Source organism: Lithobates pipiens, unplaced genomic scaffold (assembly GCF_037356315.1).
Source record: "Lithobates pipiens isolate NorthernLeopardFrog02 unplaced genomic scaffold, aLitPip1_a1.2 Scaffold_23, whole genome shotgun sequence".
NCBI lineage: Eukaryota > Metazoa > Chordata > Amphibia > Anura > Ranidae > Lithobates > Lithobates pipiens.
The window spans coordinates 51,631,602-51,654,409 of record NW_027507785.1 but is presented as its reverse complement, the minus strand read 5'-3'; the positions used below and the strand labels follow the sequence as shown (position 1 = coordinate 51,654,409).

Below are 22,808 nucleotides of genomic sequence, written 5' to 3'. Positions count from 1 at the left end.
CGATCAGCGATTTTTATTGTGACTGCGACTTTATGGCGGACCCATCGGACATTTTTGGGACCATTGTCATTTATACAGCAATCAGTGCTATTTAAATGCACTGATTCCTGTGTAAATGACATTGGCAGCGAAGGAGTTAACCACTAGGGGGCGAGGAGGGGTTGTGTGTGATGTTATGTGTTTTTTTTTTTATTGTAGGGGGCGTGGCCTGGCATGTGACGTCACTGATCGTCTTTACCTACATCAGGGAACAGATGATCAGTGACAGCCACAGTAGGAAGCACGGGGAGAGGTTTGTTTACACAGACCTCTCCTTGTTCTTCAGCTCTGTGACCCGATCGCGGGACACCAGCGGCGATCGGGTCTGCTGGTCCCACAGTCGCGTAGCTCAGGACCGGGTCGGGAGCGCACGGCCAGCGGCGCGCTCCCGACCCACGGCTGGGCACTTAAAGAGCAACGTACAATAAATTGGCACCTTACATGCACCTTCCTCTCCTTAAAGCCGGGGACTTTAATGCCATACTTTCCACCACTCTGGATTCCTCCAACGCATCTAGGGTGGCTTCGGCTGACCTCTATGCCTGGGCGGCTGCGGCTTCCCTGACGGAACTGTGGCGTTGGAAGAACCCCACCACTAGAGGCTACTCACACCTATCCAAAACGCACAGGTCCTCCTCGAGGATAGACTTGGCGTTTGCCAATGCATCAATGTTGCAGATAGTGGCTGGGGCTAAGTATTTGGCAGGTGGTATTTCAGATCATACGCCTTTGTTGGTACATATTGGACACACCTCGGTTTCTAGGGGGGGGGGGGGGGTGGAGGTTGAACCCAGGGTGGTTGGAGGTGGAAGAGGTGTCCTCTCAGGTTGCACCACATTTTAGCAATTATTGGGAAGATAATGTGGGGTCCGCTGACCCTACCATTGTATGGGATGCATTCAAGGCCTGTATGCAGGGTCATTATATTTCGGCCATCAAATAGGCCCGCAGGTCTCATAATAAGAAAGAACAGGAATTGCAGGATAAGGAGAGGGTGTGTGTGCTTTAGCACATGCAAACAACCAGTCTGATGTCACCTTTAGAGAATTGGTGGAAGCGAGACGGGTACTGGCACTACATTATACTGATTTAACTCACACATCCAGAACAAAGCTGGCTGAATCCCTTTTTGAGCAGGGGGATAAGAATGGTAAGTTGCTGGCTATGTTGATGGCAAAGGCAGAGAGTACAGACCAACATACCCTGCATTAAAAATGATCAGGGGGACGTTCTTACAGACCCAACGGATATTCTTGACACCTTTGTGGAGTATTACAAGACATTGTATGCTCCCATCCCGATTTATAATCCCCTAGATTTGGATAGGTTACTGGCGTCTTTGGAAGTCCCTGTGCTGTCTGCGACGGACAGGGACTTTTTGGAAGCAGACAACTGACAAAGAAATAGAGAGAGCCATCCGGTCCTTCCCTCCTCCTAAATCTCCTGGGCCTGACGGTTTATGCATTGAATGGTATAGGCTACATCTGGAGGATCTGGTGCCTAGATTAAGGACTCTGTATAGTTACTGTCTAGAACACAAGTGCCTCCCAGACTCACTGTTGGAAGCCGAAGCCAGGCAAGGACCCCCTGTCGTGTTCATCGTATAGGCCAATAGCACTGGTGAATCAAGATCTTAAAATCCTAACAAAAGTGTTGGCTACTAGACTGTCTCAAGTCATTACCTCCTTGGTGGACATAGATCAGACGGGCTTTATCCCACAAAAATCTACGGACACCAATTTACGCAGGTTGTTTGCTCATATACAGATTGAACATGACAGAGTGGGAACTAGAGTGGTGGTATCCCTTGACATGGCCAAGGCATTCGATTGGGTAGGCTGGCAGTATATGCTCGCAGTCCTGCGGCACATGGGCTTCGAAAAGGTTTTCGTGACATGGATATCCTTGCTATACAGTAACCCCCAGGCAGTTATAAATATAGGCACCTCGATCTCTTCCCAATTTAAAGTGGGCAGGGGCACGCGTCAGGGATGCCCGTTATCTCCATCCTTATTTGCACTAGCGATAGAGCCCTTGGCTATAGCCCTCTGGAAATCACCCGAGGTTGCAGCATTGGAGATAGGGGGTATCAGGGAATGCATAGCGTTATATGCGGATGACATGCTTCTTTTTTTGAGAGACGCAGGGCCATCCTTGGGAGCAGTGCTCGGGGTGCTTGACAGATTTGCCGAGTTCTCCGGGCTACAAGTTAATTGGGAGAAGTCTAATGCGATGGCTATTGACACGGAGGCCCGCGCTCTGGCGACCACCAGAGTTCCCATTGCATGGGTACAGGAATTTAAGTATCTGGGTGTGAGAGTGTCGCCGAGGGTGGGGGATTATCTGTCTCTTAATCTCCTTCCCTTGCTGACCAGAGTTGAGGTACAACTGGACGCATGGAAACATCTACCCCTATTCCTAATTGGCAGAGTTAACTTGCTGAAAATGAAAGTTTTGCAGATTTTTTTGTATTTTTTTTTTTACGAAATTCGCCAATGTGGATCCCGTGCTCTTTTTTTTTTCGGAGAGTAAACAGCATGTTCAGTTCCTTTTTGTGGGCCGCTGCACATCCCAGAATAAGTCTCCGCATTTTGCAGGAGCCCTGGGGTCAAGGCGGCCTGGCATTGCCGGATCTCTTTAAGTATTTCATAGCTGGGCAGATGGTGGTCGCCAGGCGCTGGTTAACAAGGGATGATGGGGACTCGGCAACGGTCCTAGAGGCAGCCCTTCTGGGATCGTACGAGGGTCTATCCTACTTGGTATACAGGGGCCCACGGGCTTCACAGTCTCCGACGGCTTCAATGTGAGTAACGGTGAGAGCTTGGGAAAAGGCACAGGTCTTGATGAAGCACACAGTGGAGAGTTGGTCACCAGACACCCTTCTTTGGTTTAATCCTAGACTGCCATATTTTGGTGCGATCCCTGACCCAGTGATATGGGCCAGGGTTGGCATTAAACAATTGAAACATGTAGTGGGGGGGACGAAGCTATTTATGTTTGACCAACTGAAAGTTAAATATAACCTTCCAAATTGGTACCTTTTTCGATACCTCCAGTTGCGGCATGCCTTTCTCTCGCAGTTCGGTTCTGAGGTGCTGGAGCTGGGAGTGTCTCCACTAGAGAGGTTGCTGCGGACGGAGGACTTGCTGAAGCCCCTGTCCGCAGTCTATAAAGAGCTGTTTGTAGACAGACCAAAACCGGTGCAAAAATGCAGAGACACTTGGAGCGCCCTAGTGACAGACTTCGGGGGGGGGAAGGACTGGGACGACATGTGGGACCACCCATTTCAAACCCTGGTATCAGTCAGAGACAGACTTATTCAATTCAAAATTCTTCACAGGGTGTATTATACCCCTGTAAGACTAGCTAGGATGTATGGTACGGGATCGGCGGGATGCTGGCGTTGTACAGCTGATTGCGCTGACTTTGATCATATATTCTGGCAGTGCCAGCAGATCGGGGACTTCTGGAAGGGAGTGACGCACACCATACAAACAGTACTCTCGGTGCCGATTCCTCTTACAGTTGCGGCATGTCTGCTGGGGCTGGTGGAGGAGTTAGCGCCTCGTAGGGCGCAGAGAACTATGATTTCCTTGTCTTTATTTTATGCACGCAAAGCTATTCTGTTATGTTGGAAAAAACCCGAACCGCCTACGCTATCATATTGGAAAAGCTTGATAAATAAAGCACTACCATTCTACAAGGCTACATATCTAAGTAGGGGATGCCCCAATACATTTGAGAAAGTGTGGCAGGGCTGGTTGGATAACAAGGACACTTTGAATTAATTTCCTAGGTGGGGGGGGGGGGGGGGGGGCGACCCCCAACCAACCGGCTGGTTTAGGGGGCAGGGTGCTGCTCTAAGTCTTATTGGCTCCTTACTTTTCTCCGGGGGTCAGGAACACCATTACTGATGGGTAGTAAGCTTTCTGAGGGGTACAGCTGGTGTACGTGGTATGTGATTTGGTGTCATTGGAGGGCTGCACGGGAGGTTTTGGGGGCGGCGAGGGATGTGGGTCATATGTTTTGTATTACATGTGTTGAAAACTGTTAATAAACACAAATTTGCAAAAAAAAAAAAAAAAAAAAAAAAAAAAAAAAGAGCAACGTACAAGTACGTGCTTGTGCCCAGCCGTGCCATTCTGCCAACGTACATCGGCGTGAGGCAGTCCTTAAGTGATTAAGGCTTACCTGCAGCTCCAAGAAATACCTCCTAAACCTACACGGTTTGGAGATATTTGCAAAAAGACAGGCACCGATGTCTACGGCGCACTGAGCATGCCGCTGCGAACGGCGACATGCGGCTAGTGGCGGCTCCCGTGCGCACGCGCAGGGGTGATGTCATCGTGGCTCTGGCCAATCACAGCGCCGGAGCAGCGATACCCAGAAATAAGATGGACGCTCCGTGGAAGAGGGGACAGCGGTGACATCTCTGGCTCCTGTGTCAGGCAAGTGACACATAATGGGGTAGTATGCGATGCATAGTAGCCCATTATGCTTTATCTTTGCAGGAAAACAAAGAAGAAGTAAAACCCATCAGGGTTAACTTCCTCTTTAAAGCGGAGGTCCACCCTCAAATAAAAAAAAAACAAAAGAAAAAAAAAACACATTAACATTCTCAAAAAAATATATAAAAAAAAAAAAATTTGAAAACATAATTGACCAGAAACCCCTGTTGCTAGGCAGTCTTCTTAATCTGCCTCTTCCTATTCCGCGGCTCTTCCTCTTCTTCAGCAAGCTGCCCTGTTGCCTACTGGGACATGTGTGTGTCCAAGAAAACAATGGGGGCCATTCACAAAGTGACGCGCGACTCGCGCATGCGCAGTAGAAAACGGGGCAGTGAAAGCTGCAAGGCTCCACTGCCCGTTTCCCTTCGTTAGGATGGCGGCGTCGGCACCCGATCCGATGGACGGATCAGCCTTGGGGCAGCCGACATCGGGGGCTCCCTGGACAGGTAAGTGTCCTCATTAAGGCAGGGTAACCACTGCTGCGATGTCCGAGCTCCGATGTGATTCGCACCGCACTGCAAATCACATGCGACCTCCGTGCGATTTCAGCCATACTGATAGTATGGCTGAATTCGCATCGCATTCGGCGCAAAACTCGTACAGGACCCTTTTTTTTGAACTGCAGCAGAATCGGGTCGCATTGGGTGTTCACACCATGCGATCCGATTCCTGTCCGAGTTTGCAGATCACACTGCCATATGCGAACGGATTTGGGGGGGTGTCATTAACTTTTAATTGACGCTCCCAGCCGCTCGCGTAGGGTGGTGTGAACTTCCGCCTGAGACATGCGATGCGGCAAACTGCAGTAGATTCGCAGCAGTGGGAACAGACCCGTAAAGTCAGCAGCTACAGTGTTTGTAGCTGCTGACTTTAAAAAAAAAAAAAAAAATATGGAATATAAATTATATATATATATAAAAATATAAATTATATATATAAAAAAAATATAAATTAAAGGTGTTCTATCGGGTTGAGGTCAGGACTCCATGTCTTTATGGACCTTGCTTTGTGCACTGGTGTGTAGTCATGTTGGAACAGGAAGGGGGCATCCCCCCTTCCCGTTCCATTCTGTTCTGGTGATGTAGGGGGGGGGGGGGGGGGGGGTTTCCAAAGAATTCCCTTAATTTGCAGGGATTTCCTCTCACTTCCTGTTTGGCTACGGGACAAGAAATGAACAGAAATCTTCCCAATGGGACAAAGATGGCAAAAAAAAAATAAATAAATAAATAAAAAAATTAAAAAACTTACAGGGGTCATAACCCTCCCTTACTCTATCCAAATAAAAAAAAATTAAAAAAATTTGGCCTACACTACTTTATTGCAAGTTCTAACATTTATAATAAACTGCCCACTAGATGGCGCTTTTCCCTTTCTACACACAGGGATGTGGGATATTGCGGATTCCGACAGGAATTGCACCGCATTCCTGCTCAAATCGCATGCAATTCTTTACAGTGCGCCTATTTATTTTGTATCGACGCAAATCGCTACGGCAAAGTATCCCTACTCGGTATTGGCGAGTACTTGACCAAAAGTATCGATACTCGCCAATAAAAAAATAAATAAACTGGTTACCCAGGTAAACCCCTAGGATGCACAGATACCTTTTTTTTTTTTTACCGCCAGGGGTAACGATACTATTGGTCAAGTACTCGCCGATACCTAAAACCGCTACCTTTTGTGGTGCGATTTGAGCCGGTACAAAATGAACAGGGCTCAAACTGCACTGCAAAGAACTGCATACAATTTGAACAGGAATGCAGTGCGATTCCTGTCCGTATCCTATGCAGTTTTCCGCACTGCTCTCCTGTATGAACCCAGGATTGGTCGGAGTGACTTCACACAGGAGCGGGGCAGGGAAACCGCATAGGATTCAGACAGGATGTGAGTTGTAAGTTCTAATTTTTTATAGACTGACCACTAGATGGCACTTCTTCCCCCCTTTTTATACACACCCACCCACAGGAGTGGTGGGGGAATATGGCATGCGATTCGGATAGGAATCGCACCGCATTACTGTTCGAATTGCATGCTATTCTTTGCAGTGCGATTTGAGCCCATTCATTTTGCATGGGCTAAAATTGCATCACAAAGATCGTGGTAATTAGTATCGGCGAGTACTTGAGCAATAGTAGCAGTACTCATAAAAAAAAAAAAAAAAAAAAAAACGGTAAATCGGCGCATCCTAGAGGTTTAACTGGGTAACCAGTTTTTTTATCGACTGGTACAAGTAACAATACTTTTAGTCTGGTACTCACCAATACCGAGTATGGATACTTTGCTGTAACGATTTGCGTCAATAAAAAATAAATAGGTGCAAATCGCACTGCAAATAATTGCATGCCTTTTGAACAGGAACGTGGTGCGATTCCTGTCTGAATCTCATGCAATACCCCCTCCTGTGTGTGTAGAAAAGGGAAAAGCGCCATCTAGTGGGCAGTTTATTAGAAATGTGAGAACTCATAATAAAGTAGAACTACGGAGGAACCTTGGTTTACAAGTAACGCGGTTAACGAGCGGTTTGAAAGACGAGCAACTTTTTTTTTTTATTCCGACTCGGTTAGCGAGTGTCGTCTCAAAAAACAAGCAGAATTCAAGATAATAGACGGTGCAGTACCGCATTTGGCCAGAGGTGCGGGGGGCGCCTGGGACACTCGGAACGGTTCGGAGCCGCTCGTAAATACTCAAAAATATAGAGCGCTTCCAAACGGCTCCGAAACGTTCAAAGTTCCCTGGCGCCCCCACACCTCTGGCCAAATGCAGTACTGCACCGCCCATCATCTTGAATTATTCTCGTTGACCAATAGTATCGTTACCCGTGGCGGTAAAAAAAAAAAAAAAGTATCTGCGCATCCAAGGCTTTCTGAGTATTTGAGGCTCTCCGGCGCCCCCCACCTCTGGTCACATGCGGTATTGCATGTAATAGAAGTCAATGCGGAGCAAATTATCTTAGTTTCCATTGACTTCTATGGGGAAACTCGCTTTGATATGCAAGTGATTTGGATTACAAGCATTCTCCTGGAAGGGGTTATGCTCATAATCCAAGCTTCCACTGTTTAGGCAAAAAAAATGTTCTAACACATTTATAATAAAACTGCCCACTAGATGGCACTGCATTCCTGTTCAAATTGTGTGCAGTTCTTTGCAGTACGATTTGAACCCCGTTCATTTTGTATGGGCTCAAATCGCACCGCAAAAAGTTTTAGGTATTGGAGCGTTTGCATGTAATGCCTAGTATCGGCACAACCCAACTTTATTGAACAATCCCAAGAGAGAACATATTCAGGGGAAAAAAAAATAAAACCAAAAACACACAATTTTTAGTTTAAAAACATTACTCATTTATTCAACGAGCCCTGCCCTCTCACTCCAAATAATATTAATTCAAATATTAAACCTCCTGGTGGAGATAAAACACTTACAGCAACGGTACCGAATCAGTACTGCTTCCAAAAGAAAAAAAAAAAAAAAAAAAAAAAAAAAAAGACCCCACATCTCCCAACTACACCAACAGCGCCCCCCAGTGGCTCTCAGCAGCATGAGCATCTCTTTTCAAAAAGTGTGGCCAGTTGTACACAAGCCGCTTTCTGCCAGAGGAGCTGCACGACCCCCCTGGACAAAATGACGGCTACAATGCTAATATTAAAAAGAAAAAAAATAATAATAATAATAAAAAAAAAATTATAATTCAATAAAAACCATCCATAAAATCTGGCCGCGGGGCTTTTAGTAGCGCGATGATGCAGTGGGGCCACAGTGGAAACAAAAAAAAAAAAATGAAAAAAACTGAAAAAAAAAAAAAAGAAAAAAGAAAAGACTAGGACCACGGCCACGGATGTTGATGGGGTCTTTGCCCGGTAGGTTGCTGGCTGTGGCGTTCTCCAAGCTGGACAACTTCGCTGCTGCTGGAGTTCCATCTTTGAATTCTGCGCCTCTTAGCGCCCATAAAATACTGCTCTCAGTTTGTATGGGGGAGGGGTCAGGAAAGCAGATGCTGTATATGTTAAAACTGGGGTGACATCCTGAGCAAAAATAAAATAAAAATAAAAATAAAAAAAAGGGGGGGGGCGGGGTCAAAGCAGAACTATAGATGGCATTCGCAGGACAGCAGTCTCCACCCCCTTTCCTCTCCCCCGAGGAGTGAATAGCGCCCAGATTGTCCACCGCCGCCGCTTTGGAATGTGCAGCGGCCGGAGGTTAGTGCTGGCTGAGCGGGGGGTGGGTGCCGCGGCTCATCTCCTGCAAAAGAAAAAAAAAAGGGGTTGGGGTGGAGGGTGGGATAAAGTCCAGAGTTTCAGTGTAAAAGGCAGTTTTTGGACCACGGTACCACCTGTTGACCTCAAGGTGCAGAAAATGTCCGGCTTCCCCTCCCCCACTCCCCTGGGATACAGAAGCAGTAAGGCACTTATGTAAAAGTTGATGTTTTTTTTTTTTCCGGGGTCAGGCAGAAAGCAGGTCGCTGTGCCTTATTGCCGCAATGCAAACTGTCCGAGCTCCAAGGGGGGCTTCCGGGGCATTTCTTGCTAAAGTCAAAGTTGCCCCCCACCTCCCCCTTTGTCACAGACCCTGAAGGCACAGTACTGAATGTCCAGGGAGTGGGGGGGGGGGTTGGGGCGTGAGGTTTGGCGCCAGGGGAGTGAGGTCTGAGTAAGGGAAGTTCCAAGTAAACGCAAAGGGTGGGGGGAGGGTAAGAAACAAAAAAAATTTAAAAACAACGCAGTAGTTCTCCTTCAGTCGACGGGCAACAAAGCGCCCACAATTTAAAAAAAAAAAGTTCATAACTTCTTTCATTCTATGTAAACAGTACACTCTCGCCACCCCCTCTGCTTGCCCCAATGACTTCCAACTTCTAGATTGATGGGTGGGGGGGTGCTGAAAGCGCCCAACACAGCGCCTTCCTGGGTAAGGCGTGAGGAAGGCGGGGGGGGCAGTGCCAATGGGCAGGTTCCCAACTCTCGAGTTGCCTCGGATAAAACTCTCATGTGTATATGAAAAAAAAAAAAAAAATTTAATAAAAACACGGCATTACCGCCGCACCACCCACACCAACCACCGCCCATTAGGCCGATGGGCTCTTCTCGTTTCGTAAAGCCCCGAAGACTGTACCCACTTTGTTTCACAGTTTGTGTCGGGGATGGAGGGGGTAAGTGCGGTTATCTCGGGGGCCACAGTAGTCGTTCCAGATATTCGGAGAGGGAATCGGAGTGTTTATAAAGCAGGGCGACCACTAGGACCAGGAGGACCGTCCCAAACGTCCGGCCGCGAGTCTTTAGTAGCGGGACCACGCAGTTGGCCACGGTGGAGACGAAGACTAGGACCACGGCCATGAGCGCCAGCAGGATGTTGATGAGTTTGCCCAGTAGGTTCCTGGCTGTGGCGTTCTCCAGACCCTCCAGCTGGACAACTTGCTGCTGCTGCTGCTGGATTTCCATCTTCGAAATCCGCGTCTGGCAAGCCTCTAGCGCCTCCTGCAGGAGAGATGGGGAAAAAAAAATGGGTCACCTAATGGCTCGGATTGAAAAAGAGAAGAGAGGAGTCATCAGTGAGGGAAACAGACATGTGGGGGGGCTTTGTAGCCGAGAGCAGAAGTAGATGGCCCTCAAGCTATGCAACTTCTTTTATTTATATTCTTTTATATTTCTTTTTTATTTCATATTGTACTGCAACATATTTAACACTCTTAAGAGATAATAAAATAAAAATTCCACCTCTTGTTACTGAAGCCTGATGGGATGTAATTTGAGAGGCCACACCCACTCTGCAAATCTCCAAATACAATACTCAACTTTAAAGCGGAGTTCCGCCCAATTTTGAGAGGCGGTCTCTCGTTTTTTGATATTTAAAACATTTTTTTTTTTTTACTTCCTCTCGTACCTTTTTTGGAAGTACTAAGAAGTACTTCCGATCCAGCCGGGCCACGGCCGAGGACGTCACATCCTCTTCTGCAGCGAGCGGCCCGTTGTCTTCCGGGACCTGCGTGCGTCCCAGAAGACGAGCCGGCCATTCACAAAGCGCCACGCGACTCGCGCATGCGCAGACGGAAGTCAAGCTGCAGGGCTCCAGTGCCGGTTTTCTTTAGTTGGAATGGCGGTGCCGGCACCTGATCAGATGGATGGATCGGCCTCGGAGTGTCCTTATTAAAAGTCAGCAGCTACAGTGTTTGCAGCTGCCAACTTTAAAAAAAATATATAAAATTTTTTTGGCTGGAACACCGCTTTACCCACTTGCCCTCCAGAAGGTTTACCCCCTCCCCCCTTCATGACCAGGCCATTTTTTGCGATACGGCACTGCGTTACTTTAACCGACAATTGCGCAGTCATGCAATGCTGTACACAACATTTATGTAATTTCTTTTCCCAAAAATAGAGCTTTGTTTTGGTGGTATTTGATCACTACTGAACTTTTTTAATTTAGAATAAAAAAATAAAATAAAAAAAAAAATAGAATTTATAACGGAATTTTAATTAATAAATTATTTATTTTTATAATAGGGAGAAAAAAAAAACTGACAATTTTGAAAAAAAACACACCAAATATTTTTTACTTTCTGCTTCTCCCCAAAAAAAACAAAAAACAAAACAAAAAAAAAACCCCCCAAAAAAAAACAATTTCTTCAAAATTTTAGGTCAATATTTATTCTAAATTTAATTGGTGGTTATTTAAAACTGAACTGTCACAATTTTTACATTTTTTAGAGTGCTGGTTACTTTTTTATTTTTTTAACTTTGCGCTTAAGCTGGAAATAACCTATTTCTTTGGACCTTTTTTGCTTTCTCCTTAATGCAATATTTATTCTGCTACATGTTTTTGGTAAAAAAAAAAAAAAAAAAAAAAAAAAAAAAAATAATCCCAATGAGTGTATATTATTGATTGGTTTGCGCAAAAAGTTATAGTATGGTATACAAGGTGGCATCAAAAAGTTTAGCGTTTTGTAACGCACCAGCAGATGGCAGCACAAAGCTGCAAGCAGTCATAAGGAGCACTGACCTTTATAAGGCTACTTTTCACACTGGCTTGTCTTTGCGGCGCTTTAGCGCCGCTTTTTGGCCAAAGAGGTAAAAAGTCCAGTTTTTGCGGCACTTTAAAATCGCATTTAGGGCCAGTTCACACCAGGTGCAGTTCTGTGCGCTTTTTTTCTGCACAAAATGCATGCACAGTGTTCTCCATGTATTTCAACGGCTCTAGTTCACACCCTGCAGTCAGTTTCCGGTGCAAAAACTGAATGGAAACCGACTGCAAAGTGTGAACTAGAGCCATTTTATTACATGGAAAACGCTGTGCATGCATTTTGTGCAGAAAAAAAACAAAACAAAAAAAAAAAAAAACTTTTTTTGTAATTTCTCTAATATATATAAAAATAAAATACACTATAATATATATCTAAAAAAAAAAAATACACTATAATATATACTATAATATATAAAAAATAAAATGCACTATAATATATATATAAAAAAATACACACGCACACACTATGTAATTATATAAAAAAAATACACACACACACACACACACACACACACACACACACACATATATAAATAAAATACACACTAATATATAAAATCCACAAATATTTATATATAAATCTATCTACACACACGGACGGAATTCTGCACAGCCAGCCCACACCGTGGCATTAAACAGTGGCAGTCGCCACTAAAAATAAATAAATAAATAAAAAACCTGCAAGACAAAGGCATAATGAGCTACTATGCATTGCGTACTGAATCATTATGAAATACTCACCTTAGACCGAAGCCCCCCGCAGCCAGTCCCGGCACACTGCTATGCCTGGCGACTTGTCTCCCGGAGTTATTTCTGGGTATGGCGGGCTCCGGCGCTATGATTGGCCGGTAACGGCACAAACGAGCCGTTGCTTCAGTGCGCATGTGCCGGTGACGTCACCACATGCCGATACAGGGGGATATCTCCCACACCGTGCAGGTTCAGGACATATCCGGGATAGCTACAGGTAAACCTTCCTATAGGCCAGGGATATGCAATTAGCGGACCTCCAGCTGTTGCAGAACTACAAGTCCCATGAGGCATAGCAAGACTCTTGACAGCTACAAGCATGACACCCAGAGGCAGAAGCATGATGGGACTAGTAGTTTTGCAACAGCTGGAGGTCCGCTAATTGCAGATCCCTGCTATAGGCTTACCTGTAGTGAAAAGTGGGTGTAAAGGGTTTACAACCACCAAGTGATAATAAACTCCACCTCCTGTTACAGAACCCTCAAATAGGATGTTATTTCAGAGACCACACCCACTCTGCAAATCCTCAACTTTAAAAATTCAATAGTTGCCCCCCCGGAGTTTTACTTTAGGATCTCCACAACATTCCTCGCGTCTTACCTGGATATCTCGCGCCCTCTCATACGATTGGTAGGCGATCTTCTCCTCCATACTGGCCAGCTCCTGCTTCAAATTGAGGATCTCGTTCTGATGGAGCTCTGTGAGGTCGTTCAGCTGCTCCTCCAGCCTCTCACACCTGACGGGGGGGGGGAAGAGAGAAACCCACAATGTCAATGGCGGGATTCCTTTTATTTTTTCCATTTGCAATCAAACAATTGTAATGCTCCTATAATACAAAAGATAGATTTCTGAAAGGTTTTGGAAAACCTTGGGATCACCTAGATCATGTGCATCAAACACAAGGCCTGCGGGCTAATTCCGGCCCTCCAGGCCATTTCATGTGGGGCACCGCCGCCCCCCCCCCCCCCCTGCACCTGCTGCACCTCCCTTGCCTCCTCCCCCACCTCGTCTCAGCAGATGGCAGCGGAGAGGACAGAACTCCTACTACAGATCCTGCGTTTCTCTGTGCAGCCGCTTAGAACTTAGGGTTAGGGTCAGGGCTTTCCCTTGAAGAACAAGGTTAGGACTCAGGGATTGGAACAGAGACCTGCTCCAAAGGTCAAAATGTGCCCCCCAAGAGGTCAAGGGGTGCTCCAAAGGTCAGGAGGCGTGTTCCCAGAGGTCAAGAGGTGCGGCTGACCCACCCCCACCTGAGGTCTGTTACACACCCCCCGGTTGGCAGCAGAGAGGATGACAGAACTCCTCCTACAGATCCAGCATCTATGTAGCCGCAGCACCACCTCCCACCCCCCGTCTTCCACAGATGACTACTGCCCTCCTCCAGACCCTGCACTTCGTTTCCCAGCTCCGCCCCCAGCTTCTTCCTGGCAGCTCTGATGGGTGGGGGGCTACAGATAGAAGTGGTCCTCTGAGGGTAGACCATAATGCTGATAAAATGGGAGTTGGACACCCCCATCCTAGATAAACACTGGAATCCCTACACATGCGACAAAACATTTGCAATCGCTACAGAGTTAGCAGCTGAAGCAAATCATGCATTTACTGCAATTGCAACTTTATTCTTCATCACGGAGTGGATTGCAACGGCATCAAGCTGTGTGCAGTGTAAGGCCTCGTGCCCGCGGGAGTCATGATGTACTGAGGGGGCCAAAAAACTGTGTGCAGAGACCTGAGCAATGTGGAGTATAGTCCAGTAAAAGGGGTGTAAGAGCATAGATGAGCATAGATGAGCATAGACGAGCAAAACTCTTCTTTACTGCCAGTATTGTAATATTCTCATTTACACTTATGACACTCGTGTGCAAGGGGCCAAGACGAGTAAATTACTGCAGTAAAATAAAAAAAATGTTCCATTTTTGTTTTACCGCTCTGTGTTCGGCGCTGTATTACGGAGCTGTGTGCACCGTCCCATAGACAACATCACATCTCATTTCATATTAGCAAGACATGGCAGCAGAGTTAATGAGGTCATGTTCTGTATTACCAGCAGGTGGCGCTCATACCACTCAATGGCAATATTTCACCACTGGATGGGTCCTTGCTTCAGTGATGTCCAGGAAGGGGGGGGGTTTGGACTTCTCTGGTAGCAGTTTTTGCGCATGCGTGGAAAACCCTGCACATGTATTGATGGCCGGGGAAGCCGGCGCATGCACAGATGTGACGCGGGGCTTTTTCAGGACCAAAACCCAGTGACACATTTGTGCACACACGGGTAGAGCTTTGCCTAGGTGAGAAACGTGAAAGATACTAAAGTATCTCTTAGATTGTAAGCTCTAATGAGCAGGTCCCTCCAATTATTATTATTATTATTCAGAATTTATATAGCGCCAGCAATTTACGCAGCGCTTTACAAAATAAATTCCTCCTCTATTCAATTATATTGTAACTGTACTGTCTGCCCTCATGTTGTAAATCAATGCGCAAACTGCTGGCGCTATATAAATTCTGTATAATAATAATGTATAAATAAAATTGAGCGAGATTTTATTCAATTCAATTGGTAAGAGGGAGGGGGGAGGAGGAGGGCAGCACAATAGGACCTTTGGGGTGAAATACACTTTAACCACGTTTACCCCCCCCCCCCCCCCCCCTTTCAGGCCTGGGCTTTTTTTTATTTTTTATTTTTGCAATACAGTACTGCATTATTTTAACTGACAATTGCATGGTCATGCTCCACTGTACATAAATTAAATGTATGTCATATTTTCCCCAACAAATAGAGATTTTTTTGGTGGCGTTTGATCACCTCGGCGGTTTGTATTTTTTTGTGCTATAAAAATAGACAATTTTTGAAAAAAAAAAAAAATTATTTTTTTTACGTTCTGCTATAAAACATATCCGATAAAAAAAAAAAAAATCTAATTTCTTCATAAATTTAGGCTAATATGTATTCTACTACATATTTAAGGAAAAAAATAAAATCCCAATAAGCGTATATTGATTGTAGAAGCGATAACTTTTGCGGAAACCAAACTATGGGATATATATCCTAGAATTGTTTTTATTTTTTTTAATACTAGTAATGGTAGCGATCAGCAACTTATAGTGGAACTGCGATATTGCAGCGGACAAAATCGGACACCTGACACTTTGTGGGTACCAGTGACATCAATACAGTGATCAGTGCTAAATGACACTGGCTGGGAAGGTGTTTAACAGCTAGGGCTATGAAAGGGTTAAACGTGTGCACTGTGTGTGGTGCTTTTACTAAGGGATGTGATGGATTTTATTCCCTGCTTTTCAGGGAAACAAAGTCCAGCACATCCCTACTGACAGGATGGGGCTCTGCATTGATCAGCGGGTGCCACTGGTCATCCATTGGTCACAGCAAAAAGACCATTAGCGGGTGCCAGCCAATTACAGCAGAAGCTGTGTGCCCCCTTCCCAGAAGTACCGTATATACTCGAGTATAAGCCGAGATTTTCAGCCTCTTTTTTGAGGCTGAAAGTGCCCCCTCGGCTTATACTCGAGTCACCGCTGTCTGACTGCTCGATCAGCGTATCGAGCAGACAGACGGCGGACATTAAAATTCAAAAGCCGCGCCTCCTTCTCCGCCTCCGCCTGTGATAGGCGGAACACTGAATTTCCCAGCAGTCAGTGTTCCGCCTATCACGGACATCCGTTCATTCTCATACTACGGACGAGTATGAGAGGATGTCCGTGATAGGCGGAACACAGGCTGCTGGGAAATTGAGTGTTCCGCCTATCACAGGCGGAGGCGGAGAAGGAGGCGCGGCTTTTGAATTGTAGAATGGCCGCCGAGAAGAGCGGCGATCCATCGGCACGACACGGGACGGAGGAGGCACGGGACGGAGGAGGCACGGGACAGAGGAGGCACGGGACAGAGGAGGCACGGGACAGAGGAGGCACGGGACAGAGGAGGCACGGGACAGAGGAGGCACGGGACAGAGGAGGCACGGGACAGAGGAGGCACGGGACAGAGGAGGCACGGGACAGAGGAGGCACGGGACAGAGGAGGCACGGGACAGAGGAGGCACGGGACAGAGGAGGCACGGGACAGAGGAGGCTCGGGACAGAGGAGGCTCGGGACGACGGCGGCTCGGGACGGAGGCTTGGGACACAGGTAGGCTGGACACACACACAAGGCTGCACGGACACACACACACACACATGGATGGATGGATACACACACACACACACAGGGATGGATGGATGGATGAATACACACACACACACACACACATGGATGGATGGATACACACACACACACACACACAGGGATGGATGGATGGATGAATACACACACACACACACACACAGGGATGGATGGATGGATACACACACAGGGATGGATGGATGGATGGATGGACACACACACAGGGATGGATGGACGGACACACACACAGGGATGGACGGACACACAGGGATGGACAGCCATGTCTCACCCTCGGCTTATACACGAGTCAATAAGTTTTCCAGTTTTTTGGGGGTAAATTGGGGGCCTCGGCTTATATTCGGGTCGGCCTATACTCGAGTATATACGGTATATAAATCTCTAATATATCTATCTATATATAAAAGAGATGCCTATATAGGAATATATATATTTTGAGAGAGGTACATCTCTATCATATATATTTTGAGATTATATATATATAATCTATGTATGATCTCTCTCTCTCTCTCTCTCTCTCTCTCTCTCTCTCTCTCTCTCTCTCTCTCTCTCTCTATATATATATATATATATATATATATATATATACACACACACACACACACACACACAGTATATCTCTAGATATATTAAAGGCCAAATCTGAGATATACATCGAGATATACAGTATGATATATCTCTCTCTCTCTCTCATATATATATCTCTATCTATCTCTCTCTGTAATAATATATATATATATATATACACAGTATATCTCTAGATATATAAAAGGCAAAATCTGAGATATACATCGAGATATACAGTATGATAGATATATATATATTCTCTCTCATAGAGAGAGATAGATATATAGATATATATAATATAGAGATATATATATATATATATATATATATATATATATATATATATATATATATATAGATATAGAGAGAGATATAGATACAGAGATATATATATATCTATCTATCTATCTCTCTCTATATCTCTCTCTATATCTATATATATATATATATCTCTATATTATATATATCTATATATCTATCTCTCTTTATGAGAGAGAATATTTATATATATATATATATATATATATATATATATATATATATATATATATATATATATATATATATATATATATACACACACATACACATCTCTCATAGGGGGGTTCTCCTGACTTCCTGTACCTGTGACGGAGGACATCACTGAGACACAGTTTCTAAACCTTCCTCGTTTTAAATGAAAAATGTGTTGTTGCAGCTCGAATCCTCATTGGAGGTTTCCCATCACTTCTTCGGCTCCGTTCACATGTAGGCAATGCTATTTTTACAGGCGTTTTTTTCTGGCATTTTTCTGCAGGCGTTTTGAGTTGACAAGTGACCAATGAAAAGCAGTAAAACGCCCTGCAACCTGCCAAAAAAAGAAGCTCATGTACTTTTTTGAGCGACGGGCATTTTGCTCAAGGTGACAGAACACTCGGATGTGAACAGGGGCCATTGAAATAAATGAGATTTGTCTTGCTGGGCGTTTTTTAAAGCTGAAGCGGAAAATTGCCCAAAAACGCCTAGATGTGAACAAAGCCTAAAATCTAACAGGACATTTCCCATTGGGGTCTCAAACAGTAATTAAAAAAACAAAACAAAAAATAAATAAAAAAAGAATAAAACAAACCCTTCCTCACCTCTCCCCCCCCACCCAAAAAAATGGCTATATATTTGGGCTGTTTTGGCCTAGACCAGTGATGGCGAACCTTGGCACCCCAGATGTTTTCAAACTACATTTTCCATGATGCTGATGCACTCTTCAGTGTGGTTGAACATCATGGGAAATGTAGTTCCAAAACATCTGGGGTGCCAAGGTTCGCCATCACTGGCCTAGACTCACCTGCAGCGCTCCTCCTGCAGGGACTTTAGGATGAAGGAGTAACAGCTCTGATACCGAGCCCTTGGTCCTTCTAAGGACTCCTTCGGTCTTTCTACGATCTCCTGCATCACCACTTCAAATCCCACCATTCCCCCATGCATGTCCAAGGTGTTGGTTCAGAAGCTTTTCTCCGCCTCCCCCACCAGGTCCTCTACTGGTACTGTTGGCTCCCAGTGATCCAGAAGTAGCCTTAGAGCAATCTTCTTCACTCCCATACTTGGGGCCGGCCTGGATGGTGTTCAGGCTTTTGCCCCAAGTCACGTCAGTTTCCCCCCAACTTCCTGATCCAATAGGAAATTCGGAGAAATATCCCAGTAGAGTCACAAACCACAATAAAAAACTAACCCTTCCCCACTCCCCCAAAATGCATTACTACTAAATACTTGGTTTGTTTTTGTGGCCTAGACTCACCTGTACCGCTCCTCCTGCAAAGACTGTAGGATGAAGGAGTAATCCCTCTGATAATGAATCCTTACTCCTTCCAGGGACTCAATTATCTGTTTCTGAGTCCTGCAAGTTTCTTCGATCTCCTGCATCACCACTTTGAATCCCACCAGTCCTCCATGCATGTCCAAGGTGTTGGTTTGGAAGCTTCTTCAGCCTCCCCACTCCTCCACCAGGTCCTCTGCTGGTACTGGAGGCTCCCAGTGATCCAGAAGTAGAGGTAGAACAATCTTCTTCACTCCCGTACTTGGGGCTGGCCTGGAAGGTGTTCAGGCTTTTGCCCTGAGTCGCATCCATTTCCCCTCATTTCCTGATCTAACAGGAAATAAGGGGAAATTTCCCAATGGAGTCACAAACAGTAAAAAAAAACTAACAAAAAACTAACAAAAAACTAACCCTTCCCCCACTCCCCCAAAAATTACTAAAAAATTTGGGCTGTTTTTGGCCTAGTCTCACCTGTACCGCTCCTCCTGCAGGGACTGTAGGATGAAGGAGTACTCGCTCTGATACTGAGTCCTTAGTCCTTCCAGCGACTCCTCCAGGTGGTTTTGAGTCTCGCGCATTTCCTGGATCTCCTGCATCACCACTTCGAACCCCATCAGTCCTCCATGCATGTCCAAGGTGTTGGTTCGGGAGCTTCCTCCGCCTCCCCCTCCTCCACCAGGTCCTCCGCTGGTACTGTTGCCTCCTAGTGATCCAGAAGTAGCGCTAGAGCAGTCTTCTTCGCTCCCGTACTTGGGGCTGGCCTGGAAGGCGTTCAGGGCCGACATACTTTTGCCCTGAAACATGTCCTCTCCTTGGGTGGAAGACAAACCGGATGGGTCATCCAGGGATGGAATGTTTTCGTTGCTGCCGAAGCGATTTCGCAGCAAGGACGCGATCTCCCGGGGCTTCGACACCACGGCTCCGGCCGCCGAGTGGGTGGCTTGAGAGAAACTCGACAATCCCCCTCGTACGCTGTCCACCACACCCTCGCTGAAGCCCGTAACTTTGGCCCCAACGCCCTTCAGTCCCTGGTGCATGTCCCGCAGCACGTCCTTGGGCTGGCGTGCGATTCCGTTCTGCTCCACCTCGCGCAGCTTGCGGTGGTAATGCTCCAATTTCTTCTGCAGCTGCAGGATGGTCTGCGATGACTTCTGGTTCTTCTTCTCAAATACCTGAAGGCGAGATAAGAAGATATACATAAGACCACTGGCTTCAGGAGGGCGACACCGGGGGAGCAGCTGCATCAGCCCCTTGGGCTCAGATCACCAGAACAACCTTACAGCAAATGCAACAATCTTCATGAGAAACATTGTAACCACTTGAAGACCAGTCATTTTCTGGCACTTTTTGTACACATGTGAAAATCTATTTTCTTTTGCTAGAAAATTCATTAGAACCCCCAAACATTATACTTTTTTTTTTTTAAAGCAGAGGCCCTAGAGAATAAAATAAAATTGGCGGGTTTTGAAAATGTTTATGCCACACGTTATTTGCTCAGCGGTTTTCGGGAAAAAAATTTGGGGAAAAAAAAATACACTAACTTTTTATTCAAAAAAACAAAAGAAAAACAAAACAAAACAATATCCCTTTTTTTGGGGTAAAATATAAAAGATAATGTTATACGCCGAGCAAATAAGATTTTTTTTTGTAAAATATAAAAGATAATGTTATACACCGAGCAAACAGATCTTTTTTTGTAAAATATAAAAGAATGTAATACACCGAGCAAATAGATATTTTTTTTGTAAAATATAAAAGATAACGTTATACACCAAGTAAATAGATAACAAACACGTCACACTTTAAAATTTCTTACACACGTGCAATGGCAACAAACTATGTAAATTTTACTACCCATAGGTGGCACTTTAAAATCCTTTATGGGTTACCACTCTAGGTTTTACGCAAGAGACCTAATGCTAGAATTACTGCCCATGATCCGACATTCGATGCGATTCCTCACATGTGTGGGACAACCGCTGTTTGCGCGAGTGACCGACGCACACGCTGGCCTTTGCGCACTAGCACGGGGGGGCAGGGTTTTTTTTTTTTTTTTTTTAAATTATCAACTTATTTTTACACTGTTGCTTTAATTTTTTATTATTTTTTTTGATCACTTTTATTACTGATATAAGGAATGTAAACATCCCTGTGACAGACAATAGACATGTGATAGGTACTCTCAATGAAGGGATCTGGGGTCAATAAGATTGCAAATCCCTCCTTTGCACTTGAAATTATAAAAAAAAAAAAAAAAAAAAATGCTAAGATCTGCATTTTTTAATACTTTTATTTTCAAAGAATGGCGCCGCTGACTTCCCGGTACACCGGAAGGGATGTCAAGCCATCGCTTGCAGGAGACCGTAGTGGAGACCCGATCAAAGCAGATTCTGGCTTTGCATGGGTCTCCAACTAGCCGGCGGACGTGCCAGCTAGCAGCTCGGGTCTCCCAGTGGGTGACGGTTGGCCAGTTTTAGATATTCGGTCACATTATCTCTGGCGGTTTCCTCAATCTTTTTTTTGGTTAGCTTAACCGCTTCAACGCCGGGAACTTTCAACCCCTTCCTGGCCAGGCCAATTTTCAGCTTTTTTAGCGCTGTCACACTGCAAAAAAAATGGCAATTGCGCGGTCATGCAACACTGTACACAAATTACATTTTTAGCACTTTGTTCACACAAATAGAGCTTTATTTTGGTGGTATTTAATCATCGCTGTTTTTTTTTTTTTTTGCAAAATAAAAAAAAAAAAAAAAAAAAAAGACTGAACATTTTATGGGTAAAAAAATGTTATAAAATTTTACAAATAATCGTTCTTCATAAATTTAGGCCAAAATTTATTCTGCTACATTTTTTTGGTGAAAACAACCCAAATCAGTGTATATTAGTCTGTGGGAAAGTCCACAAACTATGGAATATATTTGAAAATCGATCAATCCTGATGTACTGACGGACTTGAGGCCCAAAAATGCCAAGACAGTACAAATATCCTCCAAATTACCCCTTTTTTGGAAAGTAGGCAGTCCAAGGTATTTAGTAAGAACATGACAGGGTTTTTTTTTGTTTTTTAAGTTGTAATTTTATGTCATAATTTTGTGGAAAATGAACAAAAAAATATATATATATATTTCACAATTTTTTACATACCGTCACCAGAGCCATACAGAGTCATTATATGACTGGTGTGGCGGTGATCAGGGACACTGACTGGCAGTATGTAAACAAAAAACAAAAAAAATGTAAAAAAGAAATAAATAAAATAAACAATATTTGGTTTATTTTATTTATTATTTTTTTTTATTTTATTTTTTTATTTTACATACTGCAACCAGCTGGTACACAGTCATTGCCTGTTTCCACAGCGACAGATCACGGCTGTGCACAAGGCTCTATGATGTCCTCCTGGAACAACAAAAGGGCCGTGATGGCCGCCGCGACCTGGCGATCATTCAGAGGAGAGACGGAGCAGCGGTCTGCCTATGTAAACAAGGCAGACGGCTGATCTGTCAGGAAGCAAAAAGAGAGATCTTGCGTTTCAGCCAAGCATCCCTTTTCCTCCAGCGTATCCACTCCCTCCACACAGTAAGCACCTCCCACGGACAAACTTAACCCTTTGATCGCCCCCTAGTGTTAACCCCTTCCCTGCCAGTGTCATTTATACAGTGACAGTGCATTTTTAATTTAGCACTGATCACTGTATTGGTGTCACTGGTCCCCAAAAGGTGTCACTTAGTATCATATTTGTCCGCCGCAATATCACAGTCTCGCTAAAAAACGCAGATCGCCACCATTACTAGTAAAAAAAAATAAAAAAAATAAAGTCCCTAAATCTATCCCATAGTTTGTAGATGCTATAACTGACATAAACCAATCAATATACTCTTGTTAGGATTTTTTTTTACCAAAAATATGTAGCAGAATACATATTGGCCTAAATTGATGAAGAAATTTGATT

The 22,808-nt window shown here is 44.8% G+C and overlaps 1 protein-coding gene across 1 annotated transcript in view; it reads right to left on the bottom strand.

Moving 5' to 3' along the window:
- Nucleotides 1-7,864: 7,864 nt before the first annotated feature.
- TMCC1 (transmembrane and coiled-coil domain family 1) overlaps nt 7,865-22,808 on the bottom strand; it is a 200,847-nt gene continuing 185,903 nt past the window's right edge. Inside the window, exons 8-10 of the mRNA XM_077451598.1 lie at nt 19,328-20,031; nt 12,906-13,041; nt 7,865-10,015 (exon numbers count right to left, since the gene is read on the bottom strand). Of these exons, the coding sequence (XP_077307724.1) occupies nt 9,701-10,015; nt 12,906-13,041; nt 19,328-20,031 (1,155 nt within the window). The 3' untranslated portion in view covers nt 7,865-9,700. The remainder of the gene's footprint in view (nt 10,016-12,905; nt 13,042-19,327; nt 20,032-22,808) is intronic.